A 24,722-nucleotide genomic window follows, 5' to 3' on the forward strand; every position below is an offset into this window, starting at 1 on the left:
ACCCATTTAAACTCTTGATCAGCAAGAACTGCATGATTACATTCCTTAGAGAAGGCTGGAATAAAACTACATACAAAAGGGTTTTTTTTTATTTGTACAGCTAGGAATAAAGGCAAGATCTGATCACTCGCTGCATCTCCCTCAAGCTGCTTAGTGAAAGATGACAGAAGGGGCAGCTGGCAAAGAAACCCATGAAACGTTGGAAAAAACCATTTGTACTTCAGCTTTTTGATGTAGTTTTCTAACAGAGGGACAGTAAAGCCAGTTACCATCATCTTAAGAGAAGAGCCTGCTGTGAAGCAATTTGGGTTTTTTGGTCTATTTTTCATCTTGCTTGTTTGTTCCTGTTAACAGGAATAAAGAAGAAACTGTTCAAATACCCATATTCTGTTTTATTAGATTAACAGTAAGATCCTAGAGTATGTAACTATGACCCTATTCTCCAGGAAGGATGGGGGAACTGAAGTTAAACATACAAGCAAAACCTGACCAAAATAATTTGTACGACAGTCACAAAATACCAAAATTGTCTTTTTTGACTGTGATAGAGATTGATGTTTGATTTGGGGGGGGGGGTGTTGGGGTGTCTGTTTTATTAAAAATTAGATGCAACAGATTCTCTTTTTTCCCAGATTAATATACTGCAAAACTGCAAAGGAGTAGAGGCAACCCTGAATATAAGGGAAGAAGTATTTGAGTATCTGCCTTTTACTTCTTGCTGCTTTCTTGATAAATTATTTGCAGACAACCTATTTACAAATGTATAATACACTACAGTGTCACCATGCCAAATCTAAACCCAGGGAGAGCAGGGACTAAAGTCCATCTGACAAGTTCTCAGCATCATTTTATTGAAAACATGAAACATTTCCATCTTGAACTCATAAATGCAGCAGACATTGTGTTGTCTTCGGTATTTTTTCTTGTCTATGGAAAGTACTACACTAAAGAGTGGGAATTCTATTAGGATGGAGGAGGAGATATTGTAATGTACAGTGTTCATTATTAAATTAAAAAAAGGCACTTGCTATGCTGCTTGCCTAAATTTATATAAAAAAATTCCAACAAAACAACAAACCCAAAATATGCCTCCAGAAAAGAGCGGTAATACCAAAAGACGTTAAACATGTCCACAGAATACATTCATATGTAAAAAGACAGTAATAAAGTTACCACCTAATAACTTAAGCAGATAGTTTTACGGCATAACTTTAACAGTTGAAAGTCAATGAAACAGAGTTTGGAGTCCTTCGTAATTTTTCTTCCTTACTGAAAAAAACAAGCAAACAAAGACAAACTCACACTCCTAAATCAAACAGCTAAAGATGCTCTTCAAGGTTCCATTCATCCATTGCCACAACACAGTAATCCGCTCAAGGGCAGGAAACCAATCCTGCTACCAGTTTTTGATTTTATTTCTTAACAATTGATTAGACAACAATGCAACCCCAAAGCAGAATAATCACCAGGTAAAACTATTTGTCTTTCAAATAGACAACCCCTCATTGTGGTTCTGCATTGCAGAGTGGTTTGAGTGCATATTCAGCCACAGGCTGAATGCCACATTCAAAAAGCATTTGGAAAGAGACAAAAAAACATAAGGAACTACTAAACAGGTAGGCAGAAGTCCACATTTCTGGTCAACCCTAATGTTTGACAAGGAAGAAGGTAGTTGGTACATCAGAAGAGGGACATGCAGAATTCATTTGCAGAAACACTGAATGCCTCCACCAAAATCAAAATGCTTTCATCTCCCCACAGTTTAACAGAAGTCATAGTCATGTACATCCATGAACTCAAGCTAGCTTTCATCTCTTTAGTCTTGTCATGAACGTAATCAGCCTTCTATTTTCCTCATGGCGTCTTCTATATTCACAGCTTCAGCATATTTTGAATCATATCTACATCCAGTACCACTCAGAGTTCATCCTAGTGACAAGAAAACAAACAAGTTAACCTGAATGTACAAATAAAATCAAGATTTTTTTCCTATGATTTTATATTTCTCTGTGTTTCTTAAATAGAATTCAGGATACTTCTTAACTGCTGTGTATTTATTACCTTCTGAGTTAAAATGTCAATCCCAATCTTACACTAATCAGCCTTTGTAGTTTAGTGCCTGCTTATGAAATCTAAAGATTATGTTCAAGATACAGTGCAGCTCAACCATATATCGGTAAGGCAGCTGACCCACGGACATCTATAAATTCTGATAAATCTTGCCATAACTGATGCTGCAACTGCAGCATTCTCTGCTACATATGTGGACATGGAAAACGGAGTTTAAAACAGATAATGAACCAAAACAAGACTAAAAGCAAAATATACCTGGTACTATTTGAAGATACGGAATTTAATATTTCCCAGACAAAGAGCAAACACAGAACTTTAAATGAGTGTTTTGCAAAAGACCCCACAGTAAGTATTCTTACCTTATTTCTAGACTTTTTTCTTTTTCCTTTATCTTGAATTGCTTTCAGTTTTTCATTCAAGAGGTCAGCGATACCTTTTGCATCCCTGCTGTCTATGTATTCTCCAAGAACACTTTTCTTAAAAAAGGAAGAGAAATAATTGTGAAACACATTATGCATACTCTACACTGAATAGAAATTCTGCTTACGTTCAGACAGAATTCAAGAGGAACACAGGGAGGAAGCCAACGGCTCTGGTAGGTTGATTTATGAGTCACAGTTATATTTTTGTCTCTGTTTAAACAACGTGAATTGTCTTTCTAGTAAGAACAACTACAAAACTATAGAAATTTTGTCTTGCGCCTTAAAGAAACCTGAAATACTTATGAGTTTTCTCAAATTTATTCAGCTAAATATTTAATGTAGACAGCCATTACAAAGTCTGTAATTGTTAGTTCCAATCCCCTGCCATGGGCAGGGAGACCTCACACTAGACGATGTCATTCAAAGCCCTGTCCACCCTGGCCTCGAGCACTGCCAGGGATGGAGCATTTATCGCTTCTTTGGGCAACCTGTTCCAGTGCCTCACCACCCTCACAGTAAACAACTTCTTCCTTATATCTAACCTGAACTTCCCCTGCTTCAGTTTTAACCCATTAGCCCTTGTGCCTCACACTAGACCATGTTGTCCTGATACTGAAGTGGTTTGATAAGGTTTTTGAGCCAGAACACAACTCAATATTTTAAATCTTCTTTTCTATCTTAAAATGCATTATTTAAGTCAAAACTATAATTAAATGTTGTGATTATATTGAAAGAATATTTCTTCTTAGCCAAAATGAAGGTGTCCACATTTCAAGAGACGCTTTGCCTGCTTTTGAGTAGCAGGAGGTAGAACTGATAAAAGTTGAAAAATATTTTGTTACATGAGACCCCTGCAAAATTAAACCCTGGTTCTAGTTAAGCCCACATTTTAGATACTGTTCTATTAACTTATAGTTCCTTATTTTCAGTAACGCATCATTACTGTATCACTGTCCTACTATTTTAAGTGTTACCAATATTGATTATTAATGAATCTCCAGAATATCTAAATAATGCACTTCAATATGTTACAGATATAGCCTCTTCAATCAAATGTGAAATGAAATACATCTACTAAAAGAACTCACTCACCAGCATACACAAAGGAGACACTTCACTTTACCTTTGTTCCTTGGTAGGGGTAAAACTTGACACTAGGGTAGGCTCTGATATCAGCAGTTTGACAGGTCTGACCATATGCCTGACAGTCAACTTTTCCAGCTTTTACTTTTCCTTTTACAGCCTAAAAAGAAATGTTTATTAGAATCAAACTTCAAGTTTCAGTGGGTGACTGTACGCAAATAACTTGAATAAGCCAGGAGTGCAGCTAAATATCTCAGAGTAGTTGTTTATTTGCTTCTCAGGCTGTTAACCTTGTATTAGAAGTCACGACATGCTCAGTGGAACACTTCTATTTCAATTTGGGGCAAAGCACATGACAGTTCCAAAGCCCATCCAATCTTAAGCTGGGATCTGTCTCAAAAGAGGGCCTGTGTGTATGTCTCTGCAAGAGACAACACCCGCTGGCAAGTGGGAGGTAGAAGTGTGGACTTTCAATTAGAAAGGGGCTCATTAGCGATATGCAGTTTTTGGATGATCGGTAAGAAAAAGGTGCTGATGAACTGTATTTTATCCATTATAAAAATCTAATACAGTTAAAAACCTACCCTTGCAAGGATCTCAAATTCAGGAGCAAAATTTTGGCATGGTCCACACCAAGGAGCATAAAAATCAATGACCCAGTGATCTTTTCCATTCAGAACTTTTTCTGTGAAACTCTGAGGAGTCAGGTCTACAGACACTTGTGGTAAGTATCTGTGGAAAGGAAGAACAACAGTCCTAAACCATTCTAAACTTTGAGCATATCCAAGTTCCATTTAAGTACAAGAAAAAATTCTGAAATTAAGAATAGTAGGAGTCCACAAATCCCTACGGTACACTTTGTACTGCAAGAGAGTCACTTTCTAAAAGTGGTAGGCAGGATAATAACATGGTCTTCAGGAAATGGGTGGGCAGTAGGGAGTATGCCATTTCTTGAGATAAAGGATATGGAAATCTTAATAATACATGTACCTAAGTGCTTCTAATTCTTGATTCACACAGCATTTAAATATTCATTTCTCCTAGCAAGCAAATTATGTAAGTGGTTTGTGAACAAAGTTTAATGCAGCAACTTACCCCAATGCCCAGCCTCTCAGTGAATATGAGTCCCTGTGCCATCCATTGTAGCTACTGTAAAATGATTGAAAAGAAAATAAAATTCCAGTTGCACAGTGGTTTGAATTATGTTGGGAAACCAAACAAACCAACCCCTAAAAAACCCAAACGCAACAACATCTCTGTAGAGTGGAGACAATAAAATAATGAACTTAAATGCATACGGTTTAGGATATATTTCTATGTTGCTTTTGAATCTGAGTAAATAAAAATTACAATTCAAAGATGTGGAATTAAGGACTAGAAGATAAAGAGAAGAAAATTCTGTCAGGAGAGTAAAACTTGGTTTTGAGCATGTAAGCTTGAGAGCTAGAGCTATTTTTAATTAAGAATCTTTGTTAACAAGTCCAGATACAACTGCAAACTTTAAGAAACATGAGAATTAAACTGAAATATCTTAGTACATTTTCTATTTGATTTTCAAGCATTACAATAAAACAATTATTTGATAGCAGAAAAGCAAGGCAAACTGGTTACTTGGACAAGGATTTACTACTTGGAATTCCAGGGCATTGCTTAGTTTTGGAATTCCAGTGACAGGTTAGAAAAAGGATTAATTCTGGATTCATATCCACTAATTTACAACTTTATAATGAAGACAAAGTATTTAGCAGTAAAGTTACCTGGTCAAAATCTGACCTGATAGGTATTGGTGATTTGAGAGACAAATTTCCTTATTTTCACAGGAAATAGCTCACTCATGATTAGGAATTTGGCACTTAACGGTCACATTCACCAACTTTGTTGATTTCAATAAGAAAGAGATTTCTGCTTTTAAGAGAAACTTTGTCTAGAACTGAATAAAAGGAAGCAGCTCCATGATGAAAGCTACTGAAGTTTGCTATTACGCACTATGATGAAGAGGCATTACAATTCATTATCTGCCAGCATTTAATAGAACTTTCCAATTTGAAAAACAATGAAGCAGCACATCTGCTATTTCAGATGTTATCTATCTTGAAATATGTAAATTTCCTGAAATCCCTGGATCTTCAAACAGTACTGTGAAATGGAGGAGACAGGCTGTTTGGCTTAGCCAGATTTTGTTACCTACTGAATCATGTTAATGATTAATGTTTCCACACTAGTGATACAATGAATGGGATGACTAGATAAACAGTGGACAATTTTTGCAATGGTGCTAACACACTGTTAGCAGGAGGGATGATCAGATGGCTACATCCCTCTGTTCCCTAAAGATAAGGCTGCAAGCAATTAGGCCTAATATTTTTATAACATATAATTTAACAGGCAATAAAGTTAGAAAAGTGGCAATAGCTAAAGAACAAGAAATAAAAATTAAGATTCCTGAGGCAGTCTCAGTTCAAATTACTGAAATGAAATGTCAAAATAAAATGACACTGGTTTCAAGTAACAAAGAGTGTAACATCTAGGACAGTAATATCATAACAGCGTATTTTACAGCTGTGATGAGTCTTTTCTATACAGCCGATGATGTATATCCATATTGTTTCTTATCACCTAACGTTTCTCAAATCAAAATAGGCTACTCACTAATATTGATGAGCTGTGTTTGATTTTTGAGGAAAGAGTCTTATTTCAGGATATCCTCGAACGCTTTCTTGGTGACAGAAAGAATAGTATTTTTGGCAATCCACACTGCCTACACTGATTAATCCATTTAACATCTGAAAATAAAGAAGAAAACCTACAATCAAATGTGCTAATCAATTCTACTATAAGACTTCAGAATTAAAGCCTCAATCACTTAGCTGGGGAAAAAAAACAACAAAACAAACCAAGATTATCACAAGGTTTATTTCTCTCCTATAAATGAGTCACTGGTAGCTAATTAGAGCCAGCAATCCAGGTGCATTCTCATCATGCACATACCTATTTTAGTATAAGCTTGCACATGGCTCATGAGATACCCTGCCTTGAAGGTACGTGAGTGTCCTTATTTAGAATAAGGACTAACATATTACCATGTTTCACATCACAGGCTCAAGAATTATGACAGAATCTCATGCAGTGCAGATGTGCTATCAGCTGCACAGCTGGCCTGTGTCTTAAACACACTGTATTTGTTGCAAAGGCACAAACCACCCGCCATAGGCAGTGAAGCTTATGATTACTAAACATGTGCTATAGAGCTGGCTACTAAAACTTCACAGACAGGTGACCAGAATAGAGAACCCTACCTAGAACTCCTAGCCTAGGTGAGCTCTAAACGCCTCAAAGTCATGGACTTGTTTCCAAAGCCCTATTCCCTCACACCCCAGAGTTTCAAGTTCATATTCCTGGAAACACATCCAGGAAAACCTAGATGCTTGTCCATAAAGTAATTACTTTTGCAAATGAGAGAACGCTGTAATGATCTTGCAAACCAATTCTTATCTAATTTATGGATAAATCTTTTTTTCTACTTTGTTTTAAACAGATGCAGAGCTCTTTATCTGAAGCACTAAGCATTAAGAAAAGTTAGTTACTCTAAAGTTTCTTAGATCTTGGAAAACACACTTGTATCAACAACAAAAACTGGAGTACACTATATACACTGTACTGAACCTTAAAACAGACAAACAAAAACTTTGTATTTGAAACAATGTAAAACTATCAGTTAGGAATTCCCTGGTTTGTCAGCAATATTAGTCACTGGACTTTGACAAACTCCTAAGACAGCAGTTGTACTGCCTCAATGATTCCACAGAAAAGGACACAAAACAAGAAAAATGTTTGAATGTCATTTACCCTGGCCATTTTTTTCCATTCTGGCATTAAAGCCTGACAAGGTCCACACCACGGAGCATAGAAGTCAACCACCCAGATTTCCTCTCGTTTTCTTCTCTGAACTAATTCAACAAATGTCTCTGGCGTTAGGGACACCACTGATGGATTCCGAAGATCCTAAAGCAAAGACAGCTTGTAGACATACACTTTGCAACAATAAGTTGCACCATATCTAGCACCATCACATATGAACAGAATGTGCAAATTCTGAGAATGTCCCTCTTTTAGTGAGCTGTGCTTGCTGGTATGATTGGGAAGACTCCACACCACTGAAAGGCATGGAGGCACCAGAAGTCAGCCCTTCAACCTAACAATCAAATGCCTGATTTGCTGAGAAAAGTTATCCAAAAAATACAGTTGGGTTGCAAAAGGGAGGTTTTCGGTCTCTCTTCCATCAAGAGAGGCAAAAGGGAAGAAATTCAGCTTACCTGGCAAGCGCAGGCATTATGAGACTCAGCCATGCTATTTAGGCTGGGATGTAGAATGGTGCACTAGGGGCCCCTGAATAGCATCTGAAAAAGATTGATCTCTACCTGGTCCTGCACAGGTGCTCTTAAACCTGCTTTTTCTGGGCTACCTGGAGAGAATTAATAGCGTCTTGAAAGAGTGGAAAACAACCTCTGGATCTAGCAGTGAGAGAACCTGAATGCTAGAGGAAAAGATGGGCGCCAGAACTCTGGCAGCAACAATGATGAGTAGCAACGATTTGCAGTTCTGCAAGTTAAGAAAGTTAAAGCCAAGAAGCATGGAGGGTAGCAAGCTCATTTACAAAAAAGTGAACCTCCTCTTATTTCAAGCTGTGCACCTGTTCACTTTCATATTACAGCATTCCATACTTCTAATTCATTTGTCCTCTCTATGAGATAGAAATCGTTACTATTACTTTGCAGATTGGAAGGGACCTTAAATTATTGGCTATGATCTCAAAGAAACTACTTGTCAGGGAAGGAAAATTACGTGTTAAGTCTGTGACTGACAGCTGCTGGATCACTCTTCTTGCCCAAGTTTTTTTTCGCTCTTTATCTTACTAGTCTAATTAATAATAAAACCCCACTAAATCTTAGAATCTTCCAAATAAAGAACATGTTTGTGGGTGAGCATGACTGCAACAAGGATTATAATTTACATACCTCTATAAACTCCAAGATCTGCTCAGCAGAGTGATGTCCTTCATATTCATGAACATCAGACTGATTGAACACAACTGTTGTTGGATAAGCTCGAATGTTGTGCTAACGAAACAGACAATAAGAAATGGTAAGGAATGATTAGGTTTCTTGTACTTTAACTGCCATTGGTATTTGTGGCTTGCTCTTACGGATCTGTTGCAGTTTGTACAGTGTAACTGCTCAAACTTATGTGCAGATGGGAATTTGAAACCATTACAAATCAGTACGGAGAAGATACGACATATATTCAGAGATGGCATAGTTTGTTCTCAATTTAAAAAGCAGTCAGTAGCAATTTTGCCATTCTGCACAAATACAGGAATTAATCCATGGGTATACTTAGCCTTAACTTTAAAGCTCTTACCAGTCCTTACGTGGAAACACTTGTACTGTATGAATAACTGTACTGTTTACTATCAAACACAGATGCTTCCATGATTTGAATTCTTCAGAGTGTAAACACACATAAGACTTTAAAAAGCTTGTCCTTTTTTTGCTTGTTTTTATGTATTTCAAGGGATTCACATTTTAAAGATAAGTACAAACTTTTTAACATAAAAAGTTGCAGGGAAACTGTCACAATGCAGTATATTCTGGACTTTAGGATAAGCATCAATAATTCCTACCATAATAAATTAACTGAAGAAAAAGTTAAGCAAATTTAAACATGGTAAATTGGTCAAGATTTAAAAAAAAAAAAAAAAAAAAAGATTTCATTCCACTACTGTATCTTTAAACACGTGTAAACTGATAAATATAAACTTTCCTTAATTTGAAATTGATCCTGGACTACTTAAGGCACTACAAAACCAAAAGCCAAGGCAGTTAGGGTGAAGTGAATTAAAGCTGTTTTACAGATATTGTCAAAAAGCATTATTTCAATTAAAAACTTGCATTTTTAAATGTTTTACTGTTTTCAATCCTCCTAAGTGAAGAACAAAAAGAATGCATGTATGTATGTAGAAATACATTAAAAGACTTTCCGGGCCTGCTTTAGGAATTACTAGATTTTGACACTTCCAGAGTCTTCCAATAACATTATGAAATAAGAGCAAAACTGACTTGTATTTTGCATTTACTTTTATCTGCAGTGGTCACATAGTTTGTTCCTTTGAAACTAAAAAAGGATACAGGTGTCCTGTTTTGCTTACTACCCTTTAAGAAAGTAACATTAAATAAGCAAACATTGTCCACCCCCACGCTCCAACTAGAAGAAAATAATACTCTTTAAAAGGATTGTATTTCCTTATTTTATGCAGCTTACCATGTTGCAAAGCCCTTCATGGACAGTACAGTCCAGTGTTCCAAATTTAAGCTGACCATAAAGATGTTTGGATGCTTTTCTCAGCTCTGGTAACAAAGCCCGACAAGGAGGACACCACTGGAAAACAAAATGCAAGTGGGCGCAGTTGATTTCCCTGCAGCTGACTCTCAGGAGAATGTTTGAGATGAATAATACCCTGCTTTGACAACAGACTCCACTAAACACAAACCCCACACAGTCTAGGAACACTAGTGCTGCCAAGGCATGAGGAATTACAATACCATCTCATGATGCGGAAGGAAACTTCCAAGATACTGCTAATGTTGGGTTACATAGTTATACAACAGATGCTAGAGGGGAAACTAGATATGAAATAACTTACCGGTGCAAAGAAATCCACAAGCCAGGGTTCCTTCTCTTTGTCAGGAAAGTTCTGAGGTCCCAGAGTGATAACATGAGAGTTGACACTTTCCTTGGCAAATGCCACGATGTCATATAAGATCTTCTTTCCTTCAAAGGTCAATGTAGAAAGGAAACTTCATTTTTCCATATGACAGATCTCATTAAAAAACCTCAGTGATAGTGACAGAAACCCTTCAGTTGCCTTGACTGATCTTTAAATATGGCCTGCTAAAATAGATTAAAGAGGTAGTGACTTGCTTTTTCTCAGGAAAACAATGTTAAACTGTCCAACCCTACACAGGTAAGAAAACTCTAGGTGATATTTGGCTAAATATTAACCTGGATATTTACCCAATATTAGCCAAATAAATGTTTTATCCAAGACAAAACCATGTTTTTATTAAATAAAATGACTGTTTTTTTTTTTTTACTGGAATATTGGCTGTTTTACCATTTTCCTGGCATTTGTTGGAATTAAAAAGTTACTATTGTAGATACACCTGCCTTGGCAAAGATATTGAGACATTGAAGACTTGAAGCAAAATAAATGATACTGGCAAGTCACCCTATTTTTGCTCCAGTGGGCAAAGATCAAGTCTTTTCATACCCTTGTCAACTGAAATGAGTTTCTGTCTTGAAATGAACAAAGGATAAGAACCTCAGGGTAATTAAATCTCAGGTCACTACACAATGACTTACTAAGATTTATTACTGTTGTTAGATTTTAAACTACTGAAGCCTTTCAAGATAGCATATAAAAAAGTCTGATTCGTTCGAGTATCACACCATTATAAATACTGAAGTAAGACTGCTGTTAATAAATATTCTAGGTGCTATCAATTTTGTAAATAGTAAAATCATTCAGAACATATATACTGCAGTTCGATGCATTTCTCATACCCTATTTGTAAATATTCTGTTTGGTTTCACCATTATAAAAATATTTAAAAATGCTGTATATATATGACCCTTTCTTGTCTTCCCTGTGCTGGACTGAAAATTGCAAAGTGTACAAAGCTTTACCCTTCTATCATTAGATGTATGGGATTATCTTTCGCCCTCAGACATGACTAATCTTTTCTAAGTGGTCAAAAGCTCGTCTCCTCTCTTTATTACGGTACTGAGGCTCTGACTCCATTCTAGCAAGCTGCTGCTAATAGTTCAGAGGCTGAAAAATTAGAACTTCATCTCACATAATTGCATTGTGCCACATTCTGGATGAAGCTACGCCTATTGCTGCAACCTACAGTTTTGCTTCAGGCTTTATTCTTCTTCAACTAACATTTTTGAATCCTTTCAGCAGTACACAGTAACATAGTTCCAACCTTTCCTGAAAGGAAATCACTACATTGGAAATGAGGTGGTAAAAGTCTCCGTGTAGGTTTTCTTGGATGAAAGACAACAAAGCATGGAATTAGTTTTAGTGCAGCGACACATGAAGTCTAATCCAAGTTTCTCAAGTTGGAAACACTGTATAACTAACATGTTCAGCCTCTATGAAGGGTGTGCATTCTTTGGTTATCCCACCCAAAGTAGAAGCTGTCCTGTCAGCTTCAAGAGATTTCATTTGTAGCTAAGTACGTAAATTACATTGAAACAGACAGGATAGTAAAGACAAAATACATCTCTTGGCATCTGATGACTGCTTATCCAGGAAAAAAAGAAAAAACAAACCCAAAATAAAACACCCCCAAAGGAAATGATAAGTTTGTACAAAGCTACAGTAAGGTCAGAGGAAAAATAGCAAACATGAAAACTACAAAACTGTTCTTTGGAAAAAAAGTTTGCCAAAGACAGTGTCATCTCAGAGTGCTTATGTAATGATTTAAACTTGCCAAAGTTTCCCTTACCATGGTGAATTTCATAATCTCCAGTTCCTTTTCCTTTGAAGACTGCTAAACAAGGCTGATGGACATACAGTTTGTTGCAGATGGTTGGTGAGGAAAGACAGTCAAACTTGCCAACCTATTTAACAGAAACTGCTACTTTAATTAAGGCATCCTAATCTATATGAATTAACATATTTTGAAAGGCAGTAGGAGTTGGGGAAAAAAAGGTAAAAATATGGAAAAGTGGTGCCTTTTTGGTCTTAAACTATGATGTTTGAGGAAAACTATCAGCACAGCTACATTAAGTTACTTTTTTAAATTAAAAGCCAAAATGGAGAATAAAACCTTCAGAAATCCTCCTTTTTTTCTCCTCCAGATAAAGCAGCAAGGAAGCAAAAAAACAGCTAAAATAAATGTGACATTAAAATTCTTCTAGTCAATGCAACAAGTTTTTGTGAAAATACATACTTTATAGAATTAACACAATCCATATGTCTTGAATTTTCAAGATAATTATAGGGTTTTCTGAGTGGTTAAAATAGAGTTTCACATACATCAATTTGATGCTGAAGTGTTAACTTTTAATTGTTAACTGAGTGGGATCTGCAGCACCACGAGAGAGCAGATTTAAAAGATAATCTTTCCTAACTACTTTTAAATTACTCAAACCATATGGGAAACTTCATTGCTTGCTTTAAATTAAAAGCTTTCCTACAGATCTACGACATGTATCTCAGTACCAGAAGTGGCAAGTGGTAGTAACAGGTAAAAATAATGAAAAACATACTGACTTGTTCTCTGAACATATGTATTCAGAGCTAGATGAGTGAGAAATCTTACCTGAATGTGTTCACCTTTAAGTAAAAATTTAAGTTTCTTAAATTCCTGTGTATTTGATTTATCATTCTCTCCAAATTGGAAGAAAAGCAGCCATCGGTGATGAGCCAGATGGTCCTTTAAACGAAGAAAAAGGACCCCTCAAAACACAATAAACACACAGATAAAAACACCCCAACAAACCCCAACTTATACCAACCTGTAAATTTCCTTTATGTTTTATAAAGGCAAAAGCCTAATTATTCATCTGATCTCCAAGTGACCTCCTCCACCCAACGAATTCTTTCATGTAGTCCTTCCACTAAACTTCATTTTAATACATTATAAGCAGGAAAGAGGAAAAACTCTGAACCATGCTACCCTCTATACCTTTTGTTTCTATGTGCATTGCAGATCAAGCTACTAAGGGCTACTACAAGTGTGAAGAGAGGTTTCCTCTCCTTTTTTCCTCCAAGAAATGAGTAACTTTTGTGACTTCTAATTTCAGTTCATACATAATTTATCACCGACTAACAAGTATTTTGCTTTTCTTTCTTACATTACTGACAAAATACATTTAAGGCAAGATTCTCTATAATGCAGTTAACGTAAAAATAACCAGAAAGTCATGGCTGCATAGTGAGTTACAATGGCAATTTCTGCGTTTTTCTGTTTTCCTGTTAAATACACACACCCCCCCTTACTTTTGTTGTTTTGCTAAACAACAGAAGTAAACGCAGACAAACAATGTTAAATAATTTTGGCTACAGAGGAAGAAAGGCCACTTTCAGTTAAATAAATACTGGTTTGTGCCAACAGGATTTGAAAAATGCAAAAAAACCCAATAAAAATCCCAAACAATGATTATTTAAAGAAATCTTAACATATTTTTTAAAATTTACCTCTAATGATACTGCAGGGATCATTTCAAAGTCTGGCAGATGCTTCATTACTTCCTGATATATTTCTCTGGCATCCAAGGAGCTAAGAAACTAGGAAGGAAAGGTAACTGTGGTTTTTATAAGGAATTACAACTTGATTGTTGATGATTAGTACTCAAAAGTATCAGGGAAATTATTCTGATTTGTTTCTTTCCATCAACTGAAGGGTACAGTTAATAGCATGTTATTTGATCACCTTTTTCATATATATAATTTCACAAACATCACTCTTAGAATACTGCTTTTTAGCTTGTTTTCCTACAATATTAAACTTACAATACTGTATTTTGCCAGATGGGGGCTAAAAGTCTCAAATCCAAATTTCAGGCCAAATTTGACAATCAAGTTTACCAGATTTCTGATCTAGTCTTACAGCCCTCCTACAGGCACTGAAGTTTCAGTAATCTTTAACATTTCGGCAGCAATATGAATCAGTAACTCAGAGGTGGCAAGGTACAGAGTTGAAAGCAGGCAGGTTTAATTTAATTTCCTCCTTTTAAAGATATAGATAACAGTAGTGACAATAAAGGAACAAGCCATTCTTCAAACTGTGACATGTCTCCATCAATTAAGGAAGTTAAAACTACCATACAAACGTAGGAGGAGGTTGCAATATTAGAATAGAGTCTAACAGCATAAACTGTTGCGACAGACGTCGTAGGAGTGCTTTTATCACACATGTCAGTACTCAGTTCAACTGAGTAACATTCCTCAAACCTGTGATATTCCTTTTGGAATAAAAATTGTGGGCACATGGCAAATCATAGAATGATAGAATTATTCAGGTTCGAAAAGACCTTTAAGAGCATAGAGATCAACCCTTAACTGCCAAGTACACCACTGAACCATGTCCTAAGTGCCATGTCTACATGTCTTTTAAATTCCTCCAGGGATGGTGATTTCACCACTTCCCTGAGCAGCCTGTTCCAATGCTTTACCCTTTTGGTAAAGAAGCTTTTCTTGATATCCAATCTAAACCTCCCATGGCACAACTTGAGGCCATTTTCTCTTGTCCTGTTACCTGAGAAAAGAGACTGACAAGCTTGCCCAGGATAGCTGGATAGCAGCTTTAGAACTAGCTCTTGGGCCTGTCACAGAGCAACATCCCACCCCTGGATTCCCACAGCTGCCCAGGGAGACTCCTGAGGAGCTGGATAAGCAGAGCTACAGGCTGCTGCTACTGCAGCATACTCCTGTTCATTCTCCCAGCATAGCAACAAACTGGGGACCACCTCCAGGGATCACAGTTTTAGAACCAAAGAGATATATAAACCCATATCACAGAGTACAAGCTTAGAAGAGAAAAAAAAAGCATCTTTTCTGTTGTATGTAATCAATGTAGAAATTATTTATACATGCCTTTGTCATTGCCATCCCCTTATTTTATCTAAATACAGAATGGTTGAGAAACAACTCATACCAAAACACCTCCTTTCTCTTTGTTATTTATGGTGGCTCCAGGTGGAAAGTATGCTGTAGTACTAGATGAGATATCTAAATTATCACAAAGCTCACCCTGGGTGCCACAGTCCATCCAGCCTACATTAACAAGACCTTCCTGTAAGAAAAAAACAAAACCAAACACAAAACGAAGAGTACTTTTTAATTTAAAGTTCTGAAATGTTTTTGAAAAATCCCCGCACAAGCAATTATATACATTTAGGAAATGGAAGAAAACCACATTATAATTAATTAGTTAATAATAATTCATATTTTATAAAATTCCTTAAAATTTTAAGGTTATTCCAACAGCTACTAAGTCACTCTTCTGAAAGTTAATGGGTGAAATCTTTGTTCTGCTGAACTCAGCGAAACAAACCTACAACTCTCAGCTTTCACTTGTTGTTTCAGCTACAAGTTGATGCTTTCACTTCTGTTATCTTGCTTTAAATATAACAGTAATGCTTTCAAAAGTGAAATGTTGCTTACCAACATGCCAGCTAGCTTAAGGCGTGTTTGGTAACTCAAGCAATCTGCAAAATAAAAATAATTTATTTATAAACATGAAACTTCAAATTGTTAATGCACTAAATGTGCTCTTTAGAATTACCCTTTTCCTCCCTACAAAGGTGACCATTTCTAAAGGCATGCTCCCTGGCTATTCATCCAGCATTTCAGTGACTTGAAGTTCTAACACCTAGAAATCAGCACTCAGTGGCTGTCTACTCGAAGTTAAATAAACATGAATAACACTATCTTGTTTCATCAACATAAAATTCTCATTGTAAAGATTTTAGTATTTGATTTGCTATACTAAGACTGACCTTTAAAATGTCTTCTTACCGTTTATAAAAAGCAACTAAGAGGTATCTACATACTGTCTTGGAATGAAATTTCAATGGAAATCTCAGTTTCCTGCGATTCATGTAATACCTCACTACAATAAATACATCATATGCTCTAATTGTGTCTAATTATGTCATCATATGCTCTATTAAAAAGTCCAATCCAGATTTCTAATAGTTACCTTTTGATGCAAAAGTTTTTATGAAACTAGATGCATCAACCTCACTTTAATTGGACCAAAGTTGAAAACTTACTAACAAAAGAACTGCAACTTGAAATCATGCTATTTACAGATGTAAAATCAAGATTGCAGCTCTGGTTACTCGGTTCACAGAACAAAGGTCTCTTCATAAGACCTAGAAATCTTTATTTGTCAAAGGCGTAGTGCATTTGCTTAGCAATACCAGCCAACCAAGGCAGCTTTCTCATATACTGCATCCGCTACTGATACCAAGAACATCAGTAACAAACAGCTACAAAAAATAACTCAAATCTAAACTGTCGTAGCATGAGTGCTAAGTGCCAGTTACTATGTCCAAACATAAGGCACCTATCTAGGTGTTCCTGCTCCAGCAGGGGGATTGGACTAGATGATCTTTCAAGGTCCCTTCCAATCTCTAGCATACTGTGATAAGAGAAAATAGCTTATTTTTGTGCATTAGGGGTTTAAAGTGGAGATACATCCTTTCTTCCACCCAGCCGTCACGACAAACTGGCTTGCAGCTATGCAGTATCTGCCAATTTGAGCTTCAGCTGGAAAGTGTCAGAGGCCTTTTCTGCCACTCCCTTTGAGGGTTTACATTAGAGTGCTGCGTTAATAACTTACATGACATTACAGATGCACAATAGCATAATCTTGCTGTTAATATCCCTTTTGTCAAGCTGCCTCTAAAATGGAGCTTAAGTGGCCTACAGTCCAAATACGGTGATCATCTAAGACGTTTTGTAACTTCTTATTAGAAGCAAAAGGGATTATGCCACTGTGAACAGAAGTACTTTATTTCCTGTTTGCCTTATTTGAAAGGTATTTAATATACCTACCCCCACGTTCAGCACAGAAGGTGATCAGCCAACCAACACCAGAAGCAAATGAAGTTTCAATGGCATTAACAAAGTTTCCTAAGAGCAAAACAATTCGCATCAGTTTGTGACTAGTTAAATGCGACTGTGAAACAAGACAGATTTATATTAGCAAGTTACAGTAAAATATTTTTAGCCTCAGAAATAAGCAAGAAGCTATGTAATACAACTAAATTGCTGTATACATAGTTTCTGCCATATTGTATATTCTACAAGCAATTTTAAGACCACCACCCCAAACAAAACATGTGAACATTACCTGACCATAACTCAGTGACTGCGCTTGTAACATATTGCATGGCAAAGTTCTTTAAGCTCTCCTTTGACCTATCTCCATAATATTTCACTGGTTGCTACAGAAGAAAAAGAATACAAAATTAACCAAACCTACTTTTTTGAATAACAGTACTTATGTAACTGCAGGACACTCCTACACCCCCCAGCCTTGGCTCTAACTGTCTTCTCCCTTCTGTACTGGAATGTTTGGAATTTAGCTTTTCTTTCTAAATCCAGCCACACAAGGATAATTCAGTCTTAGAAATACCAACTCCCAATGATTATTTCTATTTAAATAAAAAATTGCTTGTATCAGTCCATTTTGTGCATGCACAATCTCTGCATTCAGCCTCTCAAATCTTACCATTGTCAAAATGTACCTAACTACTCAAGTGCAATTTTTACATCAGCCCTGGCACCACTACTTAACAAGCAACTATAAAGCGTGATGACCATAATGCAGCTGGCATGGAGAAAATCTTGTGGACGGAATTTCCAAGTTTCTCTGGGTACAACATCATATTCTTTAGACTCAAAGCCACAGACTATTCTTTGTATTTGAAAAGTCCATTACAATACTGTAAGAGAAACTGTTCAAGTAGACTTCTTGCTTTGCTACAGCATAAATGCTGAGAGTATTTTCCTAAATCAGGAGTGATATATTGCATGGTAAAATGATTAGAAAAATCCCACTGTGTAAACAAGATACCTATTTTTGAAGTAAACTTTCCAAATTAATTTAACTGAGGTGAAGGAAGAGAAAAAATATTTATTAAAAGGAAGTAATTTATTAAAAGGAAGATCTTTATATAAAGAACTATGATTGAACAAATATTAAAGAACTACCCTTGCAGATTTCTGTCTTTCAGAAAAATGCTGAGGTTTTATCACTCACCATTCCAGTTTTGAAAACATACAGACTGGGATAACTATTAATCCCTTTAATTCGGCAAAGCATTCTATTATCTCCACAGTTGACAGCTCCAATGCGTATTACTCCATCCATCTCCTTAGCAAACTCCCTCCACTAGGAAAAAGGGGGGAGAAAAGCGTATTTTCTTATAAACATATAACGAAACATCAGCATGTTTTATTCCTATTCCTGGTATTTTGAATTGCTGAATTTGGTTTCAGCTTCAGTGTAAAATCCACTTCTGAAAGTTTCTATGCTGTTAAAACCAATGGATTTTCAGAGTTAATTTGCTTGTTATACGTACCGTAGGTGCTAAGTCATGGCAGTGGGAGCATCGAGGAGAATAAAAATTCACAAACCACAATTCTCCTGAGTTAACAGCAGCATCTAGATGGAGAGCAGAAAACTGTATGTAAGTAATGCATATCTACAATGTAGTTGTAACTAGAAGGTACATGTTTACTATATTGTTTTCCCCAAAACTGAATTAAGTATTTATATATCAGACACAGTTAGTAGCAGTAACTGATGGGATAAACATTGCACCTTACTTGCACATACCTACTGTTGTAAGCCAGTGCACAAAAACTGTATTTCAGAGGATATCAGCACCCTGACTTTCAACATGTTAATTAATATTAATTAAGAATAAATGTACTCTCTAAAAATTAATGTGGCTGAAATGTGTGATACTGTGAGTCTTGCTACCTTAAAAACAAAATACAAGTTCTAAAAGATATTTTACCCACTAGAACTTTCAATTTCCTTATATCACTTTAAGTATTTTCTGGGTTCCACCAGGCAAATTTTTTTTATGTTGAAACCCTAGTAGGTGAAAATGCAATCTGAAAATACGGTTAGTTTAATTACTAGAAAAGTCAAGGGAAACATTGCTTGTAACAGAAAACAACAGCAAGGAAATATACACATGCAGAGATTATCAGCTTGAATTACAGTTTTCAATCTATTTTTGGATGTAATTTTTATAGTGAATTTCCCAACTGACATTTGCCTATGTTAAAATACCCTCATAAACAAGACAGCTAAGGAGTGTATAGATTATGCAAATTAATTAACCAAAGCAAGACCATGTTGTCATGAGGAGCATCATGAGGTTCTGCTATTCCAAAACTGGCTCAGCATGAAGGTCCAGCCCATACAAAGGAAACAGCACTCAAAATGCTGACAAAAAAATTAAAACTACAACAAAATCAGTATTTTTTTCTCTATAGTCTCTTAGTTGTAAGCATTTTAGCTACAAAAAAAAACCAAACCAAGAACAACTGGATGATATCCTCACTGAAAGAGTTATCTTTCCAGACTTTGTTTTATTTAGCTGTGGTTTTAGCATCTGGTATCACCTTCTAGACTTGAACCTGTCATGCAAGGCAAAACTGACTGGATTTCACAGAAAAAAAAATAATTGAACTATAATAAAAAAGTCCTGCAAAGTGCATTTTTAGACAAGAGACCAAAAAATAGTAATGATAAATTAGGAGAAACAAAATTTTAATTCAAATTCTTCTTGCAGGTCTCACAAAATATCCTTCATACTTAAATTAAACCGTATATTGATACTTATATATTTGCTAACTACTATTTACCATGAAGCATTTAGGGTTTGGGTTTTTTTGTTGTTTTCTCTTCTAACAATGATTTTTTATAGGTATGTAGGAGACGTCTATAGAGATACACCTCAGAATGTAAAAATTCTTACTTTGGGTTGCCACATTGTCAAATAGATAGCTATTTATTTCAAACTTACCAAATTCTCCCCTATCCAGTGTTATAATTTCAGGATCATCATCATAAATACCTATTAAGAAAATGAGCAATTGCTTTTTATTTTTGTCATCTTTAAAATGAAGATACAAACTATCACCTTATTCACAAAACAGAAAAGAGTACACTTAAATTGAAATAGTAAGCTGGCAAAGATAGTTTTTATAACAAAGCTATATTTGTTTAGTAATATGTAAACTTAGTTTAATCTCTTCCTAACTCCCACACCATCATGATACAAAGGCTACCATCAGAACAACAATTATTTTGGTGTTTAGTTGACAAGTCAGCAAATGAGCAGAGAACTTGAACTACCACTCTTACAGCAAGAGTATTAGAAATAACAACCAGTTGTCAGATCAAAATGTCTGGAAGCTTTCACTTCTCTCAGCCTCTGGTTATCTAAGCTATTTAGATCACAAAGGCATTTCAGCCACAAGTTTTTCCACTAACTGAATGTGTGAATGCAGTGGAATAAAGTGGACAGAATAAAGGTAAGGAAGATAGCTTTCCTAAAAAGCTAACCAATCCTACCTAAAACATGGCTACAAAACAGTCTACTACTTCAAGTATGCAAGAAAGTGCAGAGGTACCAAAAATACTATTGGACAGCATTATATTATGCTACTATGGCTACAGATCTTTTACAGTACCTAACACAGTGAGCGAGATGCCATTTCACCTGAGGTACACCAGGATTAAATGCAAATAGGTAACGAGAGAAATTAATTTCTACAGGTGACAAGGTAGTTCTTATATTACTATCCATTTACATATCATGTAATATAACACATACAGCCATCCACGCATACAAAATATCTGTATTTTCACATGTATATACACACACACAGAGTATGAAAATTAGATACAGATACTCTCCAAACTGGTTAATAGACATTCAAGGATATTGTTTCTCAATCAAGCATTGCAACTTCAGGCAGATGGTTATCTGAAGAACATTTAGGATAATTTCCGTATTTTCCTGTGATAGATGCACATCTGGCTTATTCAACTTCAATTTGCAGACATTAATTTTGTAGAGATTGGGTCATATTAAAATCAAACTACACCAGAAAATAAAAGTTTTCCCAAGGTGGAGGTTTATTTCAGCTTTTTCTTTCATATCAATCAAACCATGTTCCTCAGCTCTCTATTTCAGCTCACTCCTGTTACAGCAGCCTTGAGAGTGGCTCATCCCAACCTTTCCCTACAGCTACCTAAAATTTGTTGAGACAAACATTAACTTGTCTCAGGATCATTTCAGGTATGATTCTGTTGTTATTTTTTCATTTTCTACTACCTCTCTCTGATCTTTAAGTGATAATTGCATATAAAATAGGCTTGACAGTGCAAAAATCTCTCAAAATCCATTTAAGAATACCTTGCCTAGACAAAAAAAACGTCTTCCTACATTAAAGAATTAAAAAGAATACTAATGAAACATTAACACTGGAATTTATGTGAGAAAAAGGGAAAAAAGAAAGAAAAATAGCTTTGCATTAAAAAAAAAAAAAAACAAACAACAAACAAATAAACCAAGACAAAACCCAAGAAATTAGATGACCAATTGAAAGGTAACCAGCAGGAACAAGAGGCTAGGTAAATAGATTATAACATTTACCAGTAAACATTAACAGGGTAAATAAAAGATTGGGTCAACAGAAAATGACAGCTGCAGGAAGACAGAGAAGGCAGAAATCTGAAGAGGACAGATCTGTATCAGATCTTTTTATGCATTTCTGATGTAAGCACTGTATTTACTTGTGACTTCAAGCAAATCACAAACATACACCGTAACTTACCAAAATCATAGCGATAATAGTGCCAGCTTTCATAACGACCTCCTTGCTGCTGATCTTCAAGACCCTTCTCTCCGTATTTATCATACTTCTTCCGTAGATCTTCATCTTTAAGTACTTCATATGCTCTATTTATTTTCAAAAAATTTTCATGTGCATTTGGATCGTTCTATGCAAGGCAAAGTATAATTAGTAAGCAATTAATAAACCATCTTGCACACATAATTCTGAGAAAGTAATCTGGAAATGTTTTTATATCCCTACTAAAGATGCCAGCTGTGATGGCAGCAGACTTTACATGGTGATCTCCAAACAAACTACAGTAAAGTTTTCCCTTCCTGAAGCCATATACGTCTTCTCATCTCTTCATCCTCACTAAAGTACCAACTGAAATACAAAGGGAACAGGCAGGAGGCTATAACATTCTCCAGTGATGCCTCTTCTTTCAACTCTCTCTCTTCAATAGAAATAAAAGAAACCCTCTCAAGAATGATGACTTACCATTTACTCTATAATCTTTTCTACTTCCCTAGAATCCCCATTTGTCCAGTTTGAAAATCTCTGCTATAAACTCATCCCTTCTCATCTTCTGGTATAGACAGAGGCCCCCTTTTTATTTAAAAACCATTCTGGTACTAGGTACCTTAGAATTAGAACACTGAAAAATCTGCAGACATATTTTGAATGTCAGTTTGGGTTCTCAGCTGGTGCAATATAAAGGTGGTGAGCAGTACCTGCAGCTCTCTCCCACCCTTTTAACTTCTGCTTACGCGTTTCGTTCAAGAGACACTTTCTCTTAAAGAATCATGACTTGTTTATGTAGACACACAGGAAATTAATTAACATTACGGAATTTGTGTAATGACTTCATCTTCTATAGATCATCTTTAATGTTGAAAATAACCATTGAAAAATCTTTAGTAGTATTCTCATACTTGGGAACTACAGAACCTGACCCAAAATGTTATTATTTTAAAGGTATTAACATAGGTAAAACAAAATTTGCAGTCAATAGCTACAAGTTGGCATTTCTAGCTTTCCTGAGATTTGGCTTTCTCTTTGAGCTTTCCATTGTAAAACATTAGCACCTCAGGGGCTTCAACATACTCTGTGCAGGCAGTCCCTGAACTCATAAGGAACATCACTGTCTTCTTGGGCTCTTGCAGATGTGGTTGCACATATGAGGATCCAAACCCTCACATTTCCTGTGAATTTCTGATTATTTCAGGAAATCTTGAGGAAAAATGTTTAAATTTTAAAGTGATTTCTTTGCACTTCAGAAAATATTGTAGCACAGACTGACCCATTCCCTGTCTTCTCTCTCTAAGTTATTCTAGAACTCCTTATTACCCTCCCTCGTTATGCCTTGGCAGTCCCAGAATTTCTGCGGCTTCCTATCCGATACTTGGAGATTGATGTCCCAGTACAGGCTGGTGGTGTTTGCTGTTTAGATGATGCTTCATGCTAGGGAAATAGTAAGTTCACCTAAGCTAAACAGAAACAGACAAACTCATCAGTTTATCAACAAGGTAATATGGTACAGAAGTAAGTTTTCCTCTATTTGCAAAATAGAATTGAGAATTAAGTTATCTTGACTCTTTTCTTTACTATAGCAATTTTATATTCAACACAATCATGTATGACCAGTCCTGTTTGGTAAATCTCTGCAGGAAATCCGAACATGTTATCAGGTGGTTACACTACTTCACAGGAACAGAGAAACATTTTAGATAAATTGAAATCACTTTTTGTTTAAACATTAAGACCCATTAACCCAGCAGCTTTAACCTATTAAAAGATGTAACTTACCTGATTTTTATCAGGGTGCAACTTCAGTGCCAGTTTTTTAAATGCTTGTCGTATTTCTCTACTACTTGCTTCTTTGGACACTCCAAGTAAACTATAGTAGTCCTGATCAGTGCACACAAGAACTATTACACATACTAAAAGTAGCAATAAAGATTTTTTGGAACATCTAACACAGTCTCCTTTGGATACCAAGAACTCCATTATGAAGGTTTTGGGAAGTCTCCGGGTTCTGATTTGAGCAAGCTTTGGGAAGATTCTCCAACAAATGTGTGGACTTTCAGAGATACAGCTGTACTTATGACAGAGCTCTTCAAATGCTGGCTGCCCTACTTCATGTCACAAGCCTTGCAAAAGTTACAGCCTATAAGAAGAAGGTAGAAAAAACAATTAAGTACATTTACCTACTTATTCAAAAAATATATCTTAGTAAAGAACGCTATTGCCAGCGTGTGCAGCCTACACACGAACATTGTTGATGCCTAATTTCCTGCTTTCTGAAGACCACACAAGTGACAGATAACCTCTTTATTAGGTAGACTGTGAATGAGGTAATCACGCAGAGCTTTACTGAATGACACCGAATGCTGGCACACTACCTTAGTAAAAGCGCGTTAAGCATAGCTCGCTTTTCCTTCTAACTTACTTTTAGTGCCGCGGGGGGACATTTCTCCGAAAGGCCCCGGCAGCTCTGCGCCAGCACCCTCCCGGGGCGGAAGGCTGCTCCTCAAGGAGGCGGCGGACACTCCCGGCAGTTGAAGCCGGTCAGACCGCAGGGGCCTCCCGCCCTCGACCCGTCTGGAGATGCGCCGCCGGGTATCGCTCACCACGGCGAGGCCGAAGGTAAGAGCCCTGCGAGGCCGGGGGGCGCCCGGGCTGCGTCGGGAGAAGTGGTG

General features: G+C 36.4%; 1 protein-coding gene across 1 annotated transcript; it reads right to left on the reverse strand.

The window, feature by feature from the left end:
* Positions 1-1,368: 1,368 nt before the first annotated feature.
* DNAJC10 (DnaJ heat shock protein family (Hsp40) member C10) lies at positions 1,369-24,722 on the reverse strand. Its single transcript, XM_057411666.1, has 23 exons — positions 24,473-24,722; positions 23,830-24,190; positions 22,024-22,189; positions 20,205-20,255; positions 18,744-18,826; positions 18,422-18,553; positions 17,510-17,603; positions 17,212-17,289; positions 15,814-15,857; positions 15,305-15,442; positions 13,846-13,935; positions 12,968-13,081; positions 12,149-12,263; positions 10,279-10,406; positions 9,897-10,013; positions 8,594-8,695; positions 7,425-7,580; positions 6,228-6,361; positions 4,674-4,727; positions 4,163-4,310; positions 3,619-3,738; positions 2,433-2,549; positions 1,369-1,929 (listed from the first exon to the last, which is right to left on the reverse strand). The coding sequence occupies exons 2-23, from the start codon at positions 24,028-24,030 to the stop codon at positions 1,918-1,920; spliced, it is 2,394 nt and encodes a 797-aa protein (XP_057267649.1). The 5' UTR covers positions 24,031-24,190; positions 24,473-24,722; the 3' UTR covers positions 1,369-1,917.

This window comes from Pezoporus wallicus, unplaced genomic scaffold (assembly GCF_028554395.1).
Source record: "Pezoporus wallicus isolate ANWC-B61680 ecotype Strahan unplaced genomic scaffold, APGP_CSIRO_Pwel_v1 contig_6732, whole genome shotgun sequence".
NCBI lineage: Eukaryota > Metazoa > Chordata > Aves > Psittaciformes > Psittacidae > Pezoporus > Pezoporus wallicus.

What these genes read in the sequence shown, in the direction of transcription:
- DNAJC10 (XM_057411666.1), bottom strand. Translation starts at nt 24,030, where the DNA reads ATGGAGTTCTTGGTATCCAAAGGAGACTGTGTTAGATGTTCCAAAAAA. An exon ending in AGATTATGAAATTCACCATG is followed by an intron (nt 10,407 to 12,148) that starts GTAAGGGAAACT and finishes TGACCTTTGAAG; the next exon opens with GAAAGAAGATCTTATATGAC. An exon ending in AGATCTTGGAGTTTATAGAG is followed by an intron (nt 7,581 to 8,593) that starts GTATGTAAATTA and finishes TCTTTGCTTTAG; the next exon opens with GATCTTCGGAATCCATCAGT.